The sequence below is a fragment of the Eumetopias jubatus genome, unplaced genomic scaffold (assembly GCF_037043125.1).
Source record: "Eumetopias jubatus isolate StellerSeaLion01/CBP00866 unplaced genomic scaffold, mEumJub1_p1.0 scaffold_3, whole genome shotgun sequence".
Classification (NCBI taxonomy): domain Eukaryota; kingdom Metazoa; phylum Chordata; class Mammalia; order Carnivora; family Otariidae; genus Eumetopias; species Eumetopias jubatus.
Window position 1 is genome coordinate 33,028,288 of NW_028274809.1, and position 13,125 is coordinate 33,041,412.

General features: G+C 31.8%; 1 protein-coding gene across 1 annotated transcript in view; it reads right to left on the reverse strand.

The window, feature by feature from the left end:
• Positions 1–1,431: 1,431 nt before the first annotated feature.
• NBEAL1 (neurobeachin like 1) overlaps positions 1,432–13,125 on the reverse strand; it is a 184,638-nt gene continuing 172,944 nt past the window's right edge. The window contains exons 50-55 of the mRNA XM_088021587.1: positions 12,902–12,996; positions 9,404–9,520; positions 8,403–8,564; positions 6,633–6,781; positions 5,009–5,144; positions 1,432–2,491 (exon numbers count right to left, since the gene is read on the reverse strand). Of these exons, the coding sequence (XP_087877713.1) occupies positions 2,390–2,491; positions 5,009–5,144; positions 6,633–6,781; positions 8,403–8,564; positions 9,404–9,520; positions 12,902–12,996 (761 nt within the window). The 3' untranslated portion in view covers positions 1,432–2,389. The remainder of the gene's footprint in view (positions 2,492–5,008; positions 5,145–6,632; positions 6,782–8,402; positions 8,565–9,403; positions 9,521–12,901; positions 12,997–13,125) is intronic.

A 13,125-nucleotide genomic window follows, 5' to 3' on the forward strand; every position in this document is an offset into this window, starting at 1 on the left:
TTACTTTAATAGATAAACTCAAGTTCCATTCCTCTAGACTAATGCTAGTATTCTCAGATTTTCCTGAAAATCTTACATTTTTGGTTTTTACTTTTTGGAAAAAGTAATATAGAAAGAATTCCACAGTTCTGAGCATCTACTGTTAGTCTAGGTAGGATATTTATTTTACTGTGAACAAAGGGTCTTCTATTTGTGCTATAAAATGAATACTGCTTGTTCAGTTCTTCCATCTAAAGAGCAGCAAAGTAAAACACCATAAATTTAGGAATTTTGCCCTGATAAGTTAAACTTCTTTGTAATTTGTAAGCATCCATCCAAAATAATTCCAAAACCAGTATTAAGTAACCTTAAAAATAAGGCATCCTTACACCAAAATCTCTGGATAAGTAAGCAAAAGAAAAATTTCCAAAATTTTGATTCAGAAAAGTTTTTTTAAAAAATCAACATTTAAAATACCAAAAGTCAATCATGTTGGTTCTTATGACTTGAAACTTCCTAAAAAATGTAATATAAAAAACAGAAATAGAATGAAATAAATAGAAGCAACAAATCTCAATAAATCATAATTATCTCTATTGACTTATTTTGAGACATTCTCATCACAAATTTCTAAAGTCCTTAAAAAGGAAATCTTTACATTTACATATGCTCTATTTTACACTTGCTGCACCAGTTTATTTCAGTGTTATTTACCTAAAACATAACTGTTCGGTTTTTTTTTTTTTACTAAACAAAACAGGGGATTTTAAATAATTGGAAGGAAAATTCTTCTATAAGTTATTATTCCTGACTCAAACAGATCACATCTATTCAAAAAGCTTCCCTAAACTGAATCCTGTATTTCTCTTAATTTTTTTTACTTACTCATAGGATTATAAAGAGAATGGTATTGGATACTGTGGACAACTGAAGAGAACAATTACAGAGGGAAAGTTTCTTAAAGATGCCATTGAGAAGACAACTAGATGTAAGGAAATCTATGATTTGCGGAATAAAAAGGAATATTATTATTTCATAAGAAACTATTACTGTGAGAAGTCTTTTTTTTTTCCTTCTGATCACAGACCCCTTAATGAAAGCCACACACTCACTTCTGAAAAAAATGCAGTTAACACATGGAATTTCCACATAATTTCAGGGGATTCATAAATTCCCCCAAACCCATGGAATCTCAGTTTAAGGACACTTGTAGTTGTAAAAGCTCTCTGACCTAACTCAAGATGACCTTATAAAAGCAGGTTTAACAATCTCTTTGAATTTCAAAATAAATCTATCAGCTTTTTACTTTAAAATATTGAACATTAAGCATATGTAACACTTAACTATGTATAATAACATTAATTATAATCTTAAAAGTTATACATAACATGAAATAGAAATGTTTTTAAAAATTACTATATCTAAATGACTAATTTAAGTGATGCGTATCTTTTCAATTCATTTATCAATCACATGGAAGTTAGGTAAAAATGCTAATGTATTTGGGTATCATTGCTAACACTTCTAATTATGGGGAAAGACACAGTATTTGCCTAGTAAAGAATAAGCCAAGAAAATTTGAACTTTGCAGATATAAATTGTGTTGCAAATGCTAATATAAAGAGTCCACCTGTCAAAATCATAATCAGCATTTTCCTTAATTATACTAATGAAATACATCTGCAAAATATATCTCTAGTTTCTCTTATTCCTACTTAACCTTTATTATTTAAGCATAAAAATATATTTTAGTAAGTTCTCATTAGTAATATGCTAAGTAGTAGTGGAATGACCCAATGTACCGGTTTCAACTGTCTTATATTCAACTTATCATGAAAACCTGTAATTTACACTGAGTTTTGAAAATCCAAGTGTGCAACAGATGCCTTTAAAATATTACCCCAATCAGGAGTTCCATAAATAAGCTTATGTATTTTTAAATATGGTGGTCAGTAAATAGGAAAATGATTAACTAAAGAATACATTAAAAGCCATATCTCTCAACTGTCCCATCATCTGTCCTCTTCTTAGAAATACCTTAAATTTTGCTGTTTAGAATAATGGAATTATATCCAACTTCTTCATTTTTGGAAGTTTTCTCCCCCAGTGGCTCTAATGATCTTTAGGAATGAACCTCAAATCTAATTCAATTGTATTTTCGTAAATCCACCTTGATGTAGATCAAGAATTAGTCAATAAGACTGGATTCATTGTTAACCAGAAATTTTTAAAGTGGATAATAATACAACCTGTGTCTTTATACACACATAGCATACTGAATTTTGGTAATTTCTAAATGATTTTCAGTGATAAAAACCCTGATACATTTCAGATAGTTGAGAGATGTGGTTAAAGTGACAAAGCAGTAAATCAAGTTTCATTTATCCATGACAGAAGATGGAAATAGCAATCACTTGGAATCTTGAGTATTATATTCAGTTTCTCCAGCTGAAATCTGGCTGAGTCGCTTGCTAGATCCCCACAATTTTCGAGAAAGCTGACCTGAACGCATCTGTTTAAAGTAATCCAGAGAAATGAAGAATAGATGTTATTAAAAAAGAAAGAAAAAAAAAAAGAATAAGTGAAATTGATATGCAAGACACTGATTTTGTAGAATGCAGAATATAAATTTTGTTAGCAGAATAATTAACATTTTAGTGATTCTTGATTAATAATAATTAAAGAACGGCTTCTCTATGTTGGTTGTCTTTCAATTGAGAAAAGTCTAATGCCAAAGTGTTAATTTTAAAATTAAATGTCCCAGTTTGTCCAAATTACCAGTCCCTTTCTTTATAAATTAACAAAACTGGGTGTTATATGCAACTAATGAATCACTGAACACTACATCAAGAACTAATGATGTTGGCCAACTGAACATTATAAAAAAAGGTTAAAAAAATAACAATACATTTCACTTCATTAAAATAATCTTCTGAAATTATACTTTAGCTAATAAGAAACTTAAGTTTGAGGATTTCTCCTCTTGTATTTAAAGTAATATTAATGCTTATCACAAAGATAAGAAAAAAGTAAAATTATGTTTAGATGAAGAGAAAAAATTTTAGGATATTTTGATATAAGAATTTCAAAAAATAATATTTAACAATAGAATGATAAAACATAATTTAGAAAACAAGAATAGCCTAAGGTCTCTGAAGGTAAGAATCACATTTTGTCCACCATTAATTTATATCACCTAGCACACTTCTCAGCGTATAATAATTATTAATTAAATATTAATCCAATTGGTGAATAAATGCCCCTCTAAAAGTGCTTACACTTCTAGGCAGGGCAAAAAAAGAACCCATGTGGAAAACATTTCTCAGTCTAAGCATATGATTATGATGTCAGAATTACTTTCCCAAGTGGAATCTACTTTTTTTTTTAAAGATTTTTTATTTATTTGATAGAGACACAGCTAGAGAGGGAACACAAGAATCTACTTTTTAATGGCAATTCGTCTGCCACCCTTTTTCAATGGTTACCCTTCTCTAGGGTACATTTATTGAAGGGATAAAAAAATCAAGCCTCACGCACAGACACTTTGGCATGCTTGTTATGCATTTTCATTTCCAGATGTATTTCCGGAAACATTATTTCCATGAATCTATTACCACTTTGCCATCTTATTTATAAATACAAATTTTGTATGGAGAATGTAATACATAAAACTGATAATTGACTTAAAATACATGTTAATCAAGATTTTGATCTTTTAGATAAATTCAGATACTGAAATAAAAATTTTTTCATACCTAAATCTTGATTTAATTTTGATACTGTCATATACAATTATATTTTAATTATGCAAGATTCTAAGTATTCAATTATATATTTATTATATAATCTACTTTATGTAGATCCATACTTCCAGCTGATACATCCAAAGATGTAAAAAGATAAATACTTTTATTTAAAATCTACACACAATTCAGATTCCATGTGTTGTAGACTACATAAATCTTTCAGCAAAGACAAAAAACTTTAGTAAGTAGTACAAAACATTGATTGAGGCCAATGAAATGAAGTTTAGGCATTTTTTCCCAATCAATTTTTGAAGAAAATGTGTGCACATAATGGTCACTTCATTTAAAAAAAATCAGTAAAATAAAAAACCGAAACACAGTGAGAAAAAATGCTTAAAATATTTTAAATATAAGTGAAATACCAAGATATGGACTTTCTGACATTGTGTGGGGGACTGTTACACTAAAGGTAAATGTCACAATCAATTTAATAAGACCTCTCTTTTGTTATAATAATATCTTGAAAAAGAGAATAAGAACTAACAGAATCTTAAAATATATATAAAAACAAAAAGGTCCCTATGATCCATGGTAGATTTATTAAAACCAGTGACAGTGTGTTATTCACTAGTGTCTTCTCTGGAAACAATTCCAATAGATGCTGTGTTTTAGATTTCTCAGAAAAGACTGATGGTTATCAATACAAATTTATAATGCTTAATTTGACTCTATGTAATAAAAGAAATTTTCTAAAAGAATCACTAAATTACTTGGAATATAGCCACTAAGTTTTCGAAGGAACAATATCAGATTTATGCTATCTGAATATTCAGTAATTGATAAACCACTGGCAAATCTATAATAAGTACAGGAAACTCATTGAGAATTAGCATATTTGTTCTGCTAATTCTGGTATTTTTGTTGAAAGTAAAGTACATAGTTTTATTGTTTGAGCCTGTATTTCATTTTTTATAAAGGCTTTTATGTATTAAAAATCCAAGTAGTGTCTTGAATCTAGATTTGGAAAGATAGATAATAAAAGAACTTTCTTATTCATATAGAGTGATAGAAACTGCCAAATATGTGCTTTCAATTGTATCATAATAAAAACATCACTCTTGAATACCAGCTTTATCCCCTTTTCATTTACTATCCTTTGAAAAATCAAACCTGGTTTTTAATTTGTTCATCCATAATGGAGACTTCTGATTCAGCTGGAACAAAGGAGAACCAAAGGAATCCCCAATAGGATGGGAAAAGAAGTTCTTGATGCTATGTTTTACCTCAGCTTGCTTGCCAACACCCACTACAATCAACTTGCCATCTTCTAATCCTACAAGAATATGGCTGTATTCTTTGGTTACACAAACACAGTGGATAGGCATTCGCATGGCTAATGGGTTCAGGCTGAGATTCAAACTAGAAGAGAAATAAAACACACACACATAATTACATGGATACATTAATAGATTCAGAGAATTTTGTAACTGGAAGATAACCTAATGATCATCTGATTCTGCATTCTAATTTTACAGATCTGTAATGTAGATTCAGGAAGCCTGAATGGCTCACACAAGGGCCCACATAATAGCATTACTTAAAATACATATTTTTTTTCTATTCTCAACATCTGTTTTTCTTCTAACCATATATATAATCTCTCACTAAATGATTTTTACCTTGTTGATTAAAAAGTGACAGTAGGACAAAAAGGGCAAAAGTTCATAAAGTGTGTGCATGTTGGGGGGTAAGGTTGATAAAACTGTTCTATCTGCCTTGTCTTAGAAGACGTAATATATAAATATATAATATAAAACATAATAAATATCTAAAAATATGATATAAAAACATGACATAATACTCAATTATGGAAAATGTCCATGGCTTTTAGGATTAGAAAACAAAGAATCCTCTGATGTACACACTATGTTTGGACTAACCTGCTAAAAGATCTCACTCATTTTTAGAATCTGGCATTCTCTCTTTTTTTTTTTCTCCTTACCACTGATCTGGGATTCTCTTAACAATACCGTAAAAGAAAATGTTGGAAAGATACAACTCAAACAGGAACTCAGTGCTTTACTGCTGGAGAATGACAAAATTGAGAAGAGAATTACAAAAATAGGGAAAGGATGTTGGTACAGAAGTGATTCTGATATGAATGTGGTAAAAGAAAACACCCTGGAATCAGGAAATGATTTAAAAGAAAGGTTTGGGAGGGGCCAAGATAGTCTCAGGAATACAAATATTAACATAAACCACAATAAATTTTTTAAAAATGGAAGAAAAGAATGTATTTGGGCATACAAGGAATAATAGTGCTTTGTGTATATAAGTTAGCAAATATGAAGAATATAAAACTTAAAAATATATCCACTACTTAAACATCCTTTTCCTTCATTGGTTTAAATAACAAGACTCCCCACCAATTTTACACATACATATACACAATCGTGAACAGATACCTTAGCCTTAAAAATACTTTAGTTTTTTTTACCACAATTAAAAAAAATTTTAAGCCCTAACTGTAGTTTGTAAAAATTCAAACTATAATTGAACAAATTTCCAAATCCATAATCCGGGTTTGGCACCATGAAAATTCTTTTTCTGGCTTTTAAAATTTTACTGTGGTAAAATACATGTAACATAAAATTTCCTACATTTTTAAAATGTACGTCTATATTTCATTTACTTATCCAGAAATACTTCAGCTTCCCAAATTTTTTTCAGAGTTGCCAAAAATGACATGTTCATAATAAATGATAAACCAAAAGATTAGAAATCTTTGATTGCTGATTTCTACTCTAGGCTGAAGATCAAGAGTTGCATGCTCCACTCAATGAGCCAGTGAGGTGCCCCTATTACCACCTTTTCTTAAGTGAGACTTCAATGATTCTTATTATTTACCTGTGGAGATCTCTTATGGACAGGAAGCCTTGTAAACTGCCCATGATAATATGTTCTCCAGTGATACATATATCTGATACTTGTTCTGTCAGGACTTGGGACCCTAGATGCTTGCCATTTACAGAAAACAGATGTAATGCATTCTTATCCTGTAAAGATTAGGTGAAGAAAATTTAATGATCTCAAACGAAAATGGAGTTTTAATACTGACAAAACTGTGACTATAACAGAATAACTACTGGATTTAAAATTTTGGAATAAACATATAGTTATGTTTAAAGAGAAAGTGTGTAGACAATATTATTAAAGTGATTTTAAATGAGAAGTAATAATTATATATTTTAAGAAAATATTTAAATAAATAATTGCCAAGTAAATAAATACTAAACAGGGACTCTGATCTGTCCAAAAGAATGAAAATCTCATCCAGTCTAAAAAACCCCACAATACATTTTTTTAAACCCCACATTCTTAACACAGAACAAAAAAATTCTCTTAACTTTTTTTAAAGCTTTTCTTTTTTTTTTAAATTTTATTGTTATGTTAATCACCATACATTACATCATTACTTCTTGATGTAGTGTTCCATGATTCATTGTTTGTGCATAACACCCAGTGCTCCATGCAGAATGTGCCCTCTTTAATACCCATCACCAGGCTAACCCATCCCCCCACTCTCCTCCCCTCTAGAGCCCTCAGTTTGTTTTTCAGAGTCCATCGTCTCTCATGGTTAGGGTATGTGCTATGGTGAGCGCTGTGAATTGTGCAAGACTGTTGAATCACAGATCTGTACTTCTGAAACAAATAAAGCTACAGCTCTTTTTAAATTTTTATTTATTTTAAGTTATCTCTATGCCCAATGTAGGACTTGAACTCATAAACCCTGAGATCAAGAGTCTCATGCTCTATCAACTGAGCTACCCAAGATTCTGTTAAATTTTTTTTAAAGATTAACTTTTTTGAGAGAGAGAGAGAATGCGTGTGCACATGGGCACGCAAGCAGGGGAGGGGCAGAAAGAGAAAGAGAGAGAGAGAGAATTCCAAGCAGACTCCCCACTCAGCGGGGAATCCAATGCAGGGTTCAATCCCACGACCCTGAGATCATGACCTGAGCTAAAATCAAGAGTCGGATGCTTAACTGACTGAGCCACCCAGGTCCCCCAATTCTCTAATTTTTATTTATTTAAAAATTTTTTTAAAGATTTTATTTATTTATTTGAGAGAGAGAGAGAGATAAGACAGAGGGGGCATAAGCTGGGTGAGGGGCAGAAGGAGAGGGACAAGCAGACTCCCTGCTGAGTAGGAAGCCCAACTTGGGGCTCGATCCCAGAACCCCAGGATCATGACCTTAACTGACTGAGCACCAGGCGCCCCACTGATGCTCTAATTTTTAAAAAGCTTTATCATGGAAAGAAAGAGAACATAATTCATGGCTTATTTATACCCAGCGTGTACAAGAAGAATTTAATTTGGTTATAATTTCCACTTAAGCTTCTTAAGTCCCACATAACCAGAAATTCTTTTTGAAATCAGTTATTATATGGTCAATAGAAATCCCTAAAACAAAATATAAACATGAGCCCAAGACTGTGATAGGGGTCCATTTAATGGTAAGGAATGAACAAACTGAAAGATAAAAGGAAAATATCCTTTTCAAAAAAATGGTGTTCTTCATCAAAATGCCTCATATATACAGTATAATATGGAAAGGAAAAGACAGGGTTATAGTCTAGTCCTACTGCATGTAACTGTTATATATATATATAATACCTTGAGATTGGTCTTTTCTTCAACGCTGGAATAGATGACAATATGTCCTTCCCAGGATATAGCCAAATTAGGAATAGTCAGGAGCAGAGAACTCTCACAAGGTGGCCGTAAAGTCCTCATGTATTGACCTTTCTGAATGGTATGTATAATCACAGTGCCATCCTACACACAGATAATATCAGAACATGGAAAAGAGAACAACAAAAAAGAAGGCCAGATAAATAAATACGGGAAAGGAACTCAGAAAATGATTATTCTACCACGGACACATGTATCTTAGGAAAAATTCCAATCTTGAAATCTGAAATAGTATTCTATTTTATTTTTATTTTCTTAAAGATTTCATCTATTTATTTGTCAGTGAAAGAGAGTACGAGCAGGGGGATCGGCAGGAAGAGGGAGAAGCAGGCTCCCCACTGAGCAAGGAGCCAGATGTGAGACTTGATCCCAGGACCCCGGGATCATGACCTGAGCCAAAGGCAGACGCTTAACTGACTGAGCCATCCAGGCGTCCCTTGAAATAGTATTTTATTTCATAAGATGCCCTCTTTCCTTAACTAATAAGACCAGTAAAATACCAAAATAGAATCCAGTCTCTTTAAGTTTCTTCTTTCCGTGTTATGCTACTTCTGCAAAGTCCTACACAAATAAAGAATTCCTATACTTTTACCAGTCCACCTAGAAAAAAATTTATCATTCTAATTTTAACACATGTGCCTCCAAAGCAAGCATGAGAATATTTAAATATAAATATTGTTTCTCAATTTGTAGAAAAAATTACCAGTTTTTAAAGATTTATTTATTTATATTTAGAGAGGGGGGGCAGAGGGGCGGAGGGAGAGAATCTCAAGCAGACTCCCCGCTGAGCACGGAGCCCAAGGTGGGGCTCAATCTCATGACCCTGAGATCATGGCCTGAGCCGAAATCAAGAGTCGGATGCTTAACCGACTGAGCCATCCAGGTGCCCTGAAAATTAGCATTTCTTAAAGGTGAAATCTTACCCTTGATCCTGACACTGCCATGTCTAGTTCAGTGCTGATGCCAACACTCAATACCTCATCAGTGTGTCCATACAGAATCTGAAAGGGTTTAGACGCTAAGCCCACAGGAATACCTCCCTAATGTTAAAAGAGAAGCAAAGGTTAATTTTCTAGTAGGTTATTTTCTGCAAAAAGGTTTATACTATATTTAAATTGTCTAATCACAAAGTAACATTGCAACTAGTTCTTACCACAGCATCTATTCATAACAGGACTCATTCTTATGTTCCTCCTTGGATTCTCAAATTATTCTCAGTCTTTTGAAGCTCCAAAACTTAATCTGAATAGTTCCAAAGTTGCTTGCTTTGGATTAATTCTAACAGGTATATTATTTGTCCTTCCTTTATTACAAACAAACTTCATATTCTTTCTGAATACTTTTTTTTTTGGTTGACATAAGATGTTAGGTATACAACAATGATTCAACAATTCTATAAATTACACACTGCTGACCATGGTAAGTGTAGTTATCATCTGTCACCATACAATGTTATTATATTAGCTATGTTCCCTATGCTGTATTTCTGTGACTTATTTTATAGAATTTAATTATTTTAAATCTTTATTTCATATTAATAATTTGATATTCAGCCACATCAAATCTGTTGCTTACTGTTTCTACTTTTGAGTTTATTATATTCATAATGGTATTGGTTTTAATATTGGTTTGATTCTTCTGCATTCTTTTCATCTTATTTTAAGATTTATTTTTACTTTAGAGAGAAAGAGAGCATACACGCATGAGCGAGTGGGGGGGTGCGGAAGGAGGGAGAGAAGCAGACTCTCCATTGAGTGTGGATATGCACGCAGAGCTCCATCCCACAACCCGGAGACCACGACCTGAGCCGAAATCAAGAGTCAGTCCCTTGGCCTACTGAGCCACCCAGGTGCCACTCCTTTTCATCTTTTTTTTTTTTTTTTTTTAATTTATTTGAGACAGAGTGAGTGAGAGAGCACGAGCAGGGGCAGAGGGAGAAGGAGAAGCAGACTCCCCACTGAGCAGGGATCCTGACATGGGGCTCGATCCCAGCTGGGATCGTGACCTGAGCTGAAGGCAAGACGCTAAACCAACTGAGCCACCCAGGCACCTCTCCTTTTCATCTTACTATGCCACTATATAATTTCATCTTTGAGGTCCTTAAGCCTGTTTTACTGAATTGATATTCTTATGTTCTTCTAATAGCGCAATTTTATTGCAGGGAATCTCTCTACACTTGAGTTGCTGTCTTCACCTGTTTTTAGCATGTTTTGTTTGTACATTACTTTCTATGATATAGAATGAGTAGTTGCCATGGTATTTGTTTATAATTATCCTAGATAACTCTGGATAGGTAGATAACATTTACCTGTGCTATATAATGTAGATGAATTCCCATCAATACTCCTATCTGGGACACATTTGTCTTCCTCTAAGATTGTCAATCTGAATGCTTCGTGTACTTTAATTTATAAAAATCAGGTAATTCCTATATTATTTAAGCATTTCAAATTACAGAGAAAGATGGACCCTTCTCAAAATCATTTTATAAAGTTTGCATATCCCTACACTAAATATGGCAAAGACAAAACAAATACAGATTTATTTCACATATGAGTAGAGAAATACAGTACTAGCAAATATAATTCTGTAGTAAAATATAATACGTTGTGAATTATATGGGTTTATTATAGGAATTCAAGACTGGTTCAAACCTAGGAGACTTTTCAACGTAATACATTAAGAAAAAGAGAAAAGCTATGAATAAAAAGAAGGAAAAGAAACTGAAAAATAGCTGAAAAGGACATTATGGGAACTACTGACAAAATCAGAACATGAACTGTGGATTAGATAATTTGTACTGTATATTGTATAAATGTTAAGTGCTCTGATTTTAATAACGGTGGTTATATATAAAAAAGACTTGTTCTTAGAAAATACACACTGAAGCGTTTAGGGGGTAAAGGAACATAATATCTACAACCTTTTTTTCTTTAAGATTTTATTTTTAAGTAATCTATACCCAATATGGGGCTCCAACTCACAACCCCGAGATCAAGAGTTGCATGCTCTACCGACTGAGCCAGCCAGGTGCCCCTACAACGTTTAAATTGCTCCCCCCGCAAAAAAAGATGCTGTGAGAAAGACATCAGAAGAGAATAACACAAATGCAAAACTGTAGTATTTTTGTACTGAAATTTTACTAAAAAGCTACCAAAAGAAAAAAAAAAACAGAAGCTAACTACTTAAATATAAAAAAAACACAACCCAACAACAATGTATAATGCAATACAACAGCAAATGCTACACTAAATGGCACAACAGTGAAGGCACTTTCATCAAAATCAGACATAAGACAGGGATGCTCACTATAATTTTTTTACCCTACTGCATTAGGTAATAATGTAACAAGATAAGAATATGAGATCATTAGTATACTGGAAAAGATAAATCCACCTTTATTTTCATTGTAAGATTGTGTATCTATTTTTGGAAAATCTAAGAAATACTAATAATTATAAGAACTGGATAAAAAGATTTCGTAAACCAATTAGATAACTGTATAGAAATCAATAGGTTTTTTTTTTACAGTAACCATAATCAATTAGAAGTAAAAATGATTTTTAAAAATTCCACCAAAATATTATAATTACAAATAAACATTAAAAAGTACAGAACCTAATAGAAAAAAATTACTAAAAGATTTTATTGAAGAACATTAAAAAAAGAACTGAAATAAATATGGAAAGACATTTTCTATTTCTGGGAAGGCATGATTATAAAAATGTCAACCCATACCAAATTAACATATAAATACAATTTCATCAAGACTAAAATGGAGTTTTTGAGGAAGATATGGTTAAAATATTTTTAAAGTTCATATGGAAGAATAAACACTAATATAAGATAGCTGAGAACATTTTTTATAAGGCAACACAGTGAAAAATTAGTTTTACCAAATATTAAACTACTAAAATAAAAACATCTTGGTGTTGCCATAGAAATAAGTTAAGTGTAAAAATATGGGGAATCTAGAAAAAGATCCAATCTATTGGGTAATCATTTATGCTGGCATAAATGACTTCTCACCCAGAAGTAAACAAAATCATATATTTTAACATTCTATATTATTAAACATATATTATATACTCTCTCTATATTCTATCATATATATCTATATAGTATATATCTAATACTCTTATTCTATATTAAAAATTATAGAAAAGTTAATTACCAATGGATTAAAGATTAAAATGTAAAAGAAATAAAGCAAGAAAAATATTACAAGAAAATTTTTAGGTAATTATTTTAATAAATTTGGAGAAGAAAGCCTGTTAAGCAAAGTAGAAAACCTAAAAGCCATAAAGAAAAAAGACACTTCCTTGAAGCAACATTATAATGAGAGTACAACACAGTTGATAAAAATGATAAATCTGTAATTTTTAGTAGTCCCACCAAAAAGGAAGACAATGTGTAACTACCTGTTGTGTGATTTGCCATATCATACATGTAGTGTCTCTGGAACCAGAAATCAAATGTATTCCACAGTAATCTGTAGCTAAACAAGTCACAATATCTGTAAGAAAAAAGGAATTACAAAGAATGAAAACGGTGGGGTTTTGCAGGAATAGAACTATAAGGGCAATTTTAGTTTATGTTCCATTACTCAATCAGTTGTTTAGCAGGAGAAATCTAAGAATGGCAA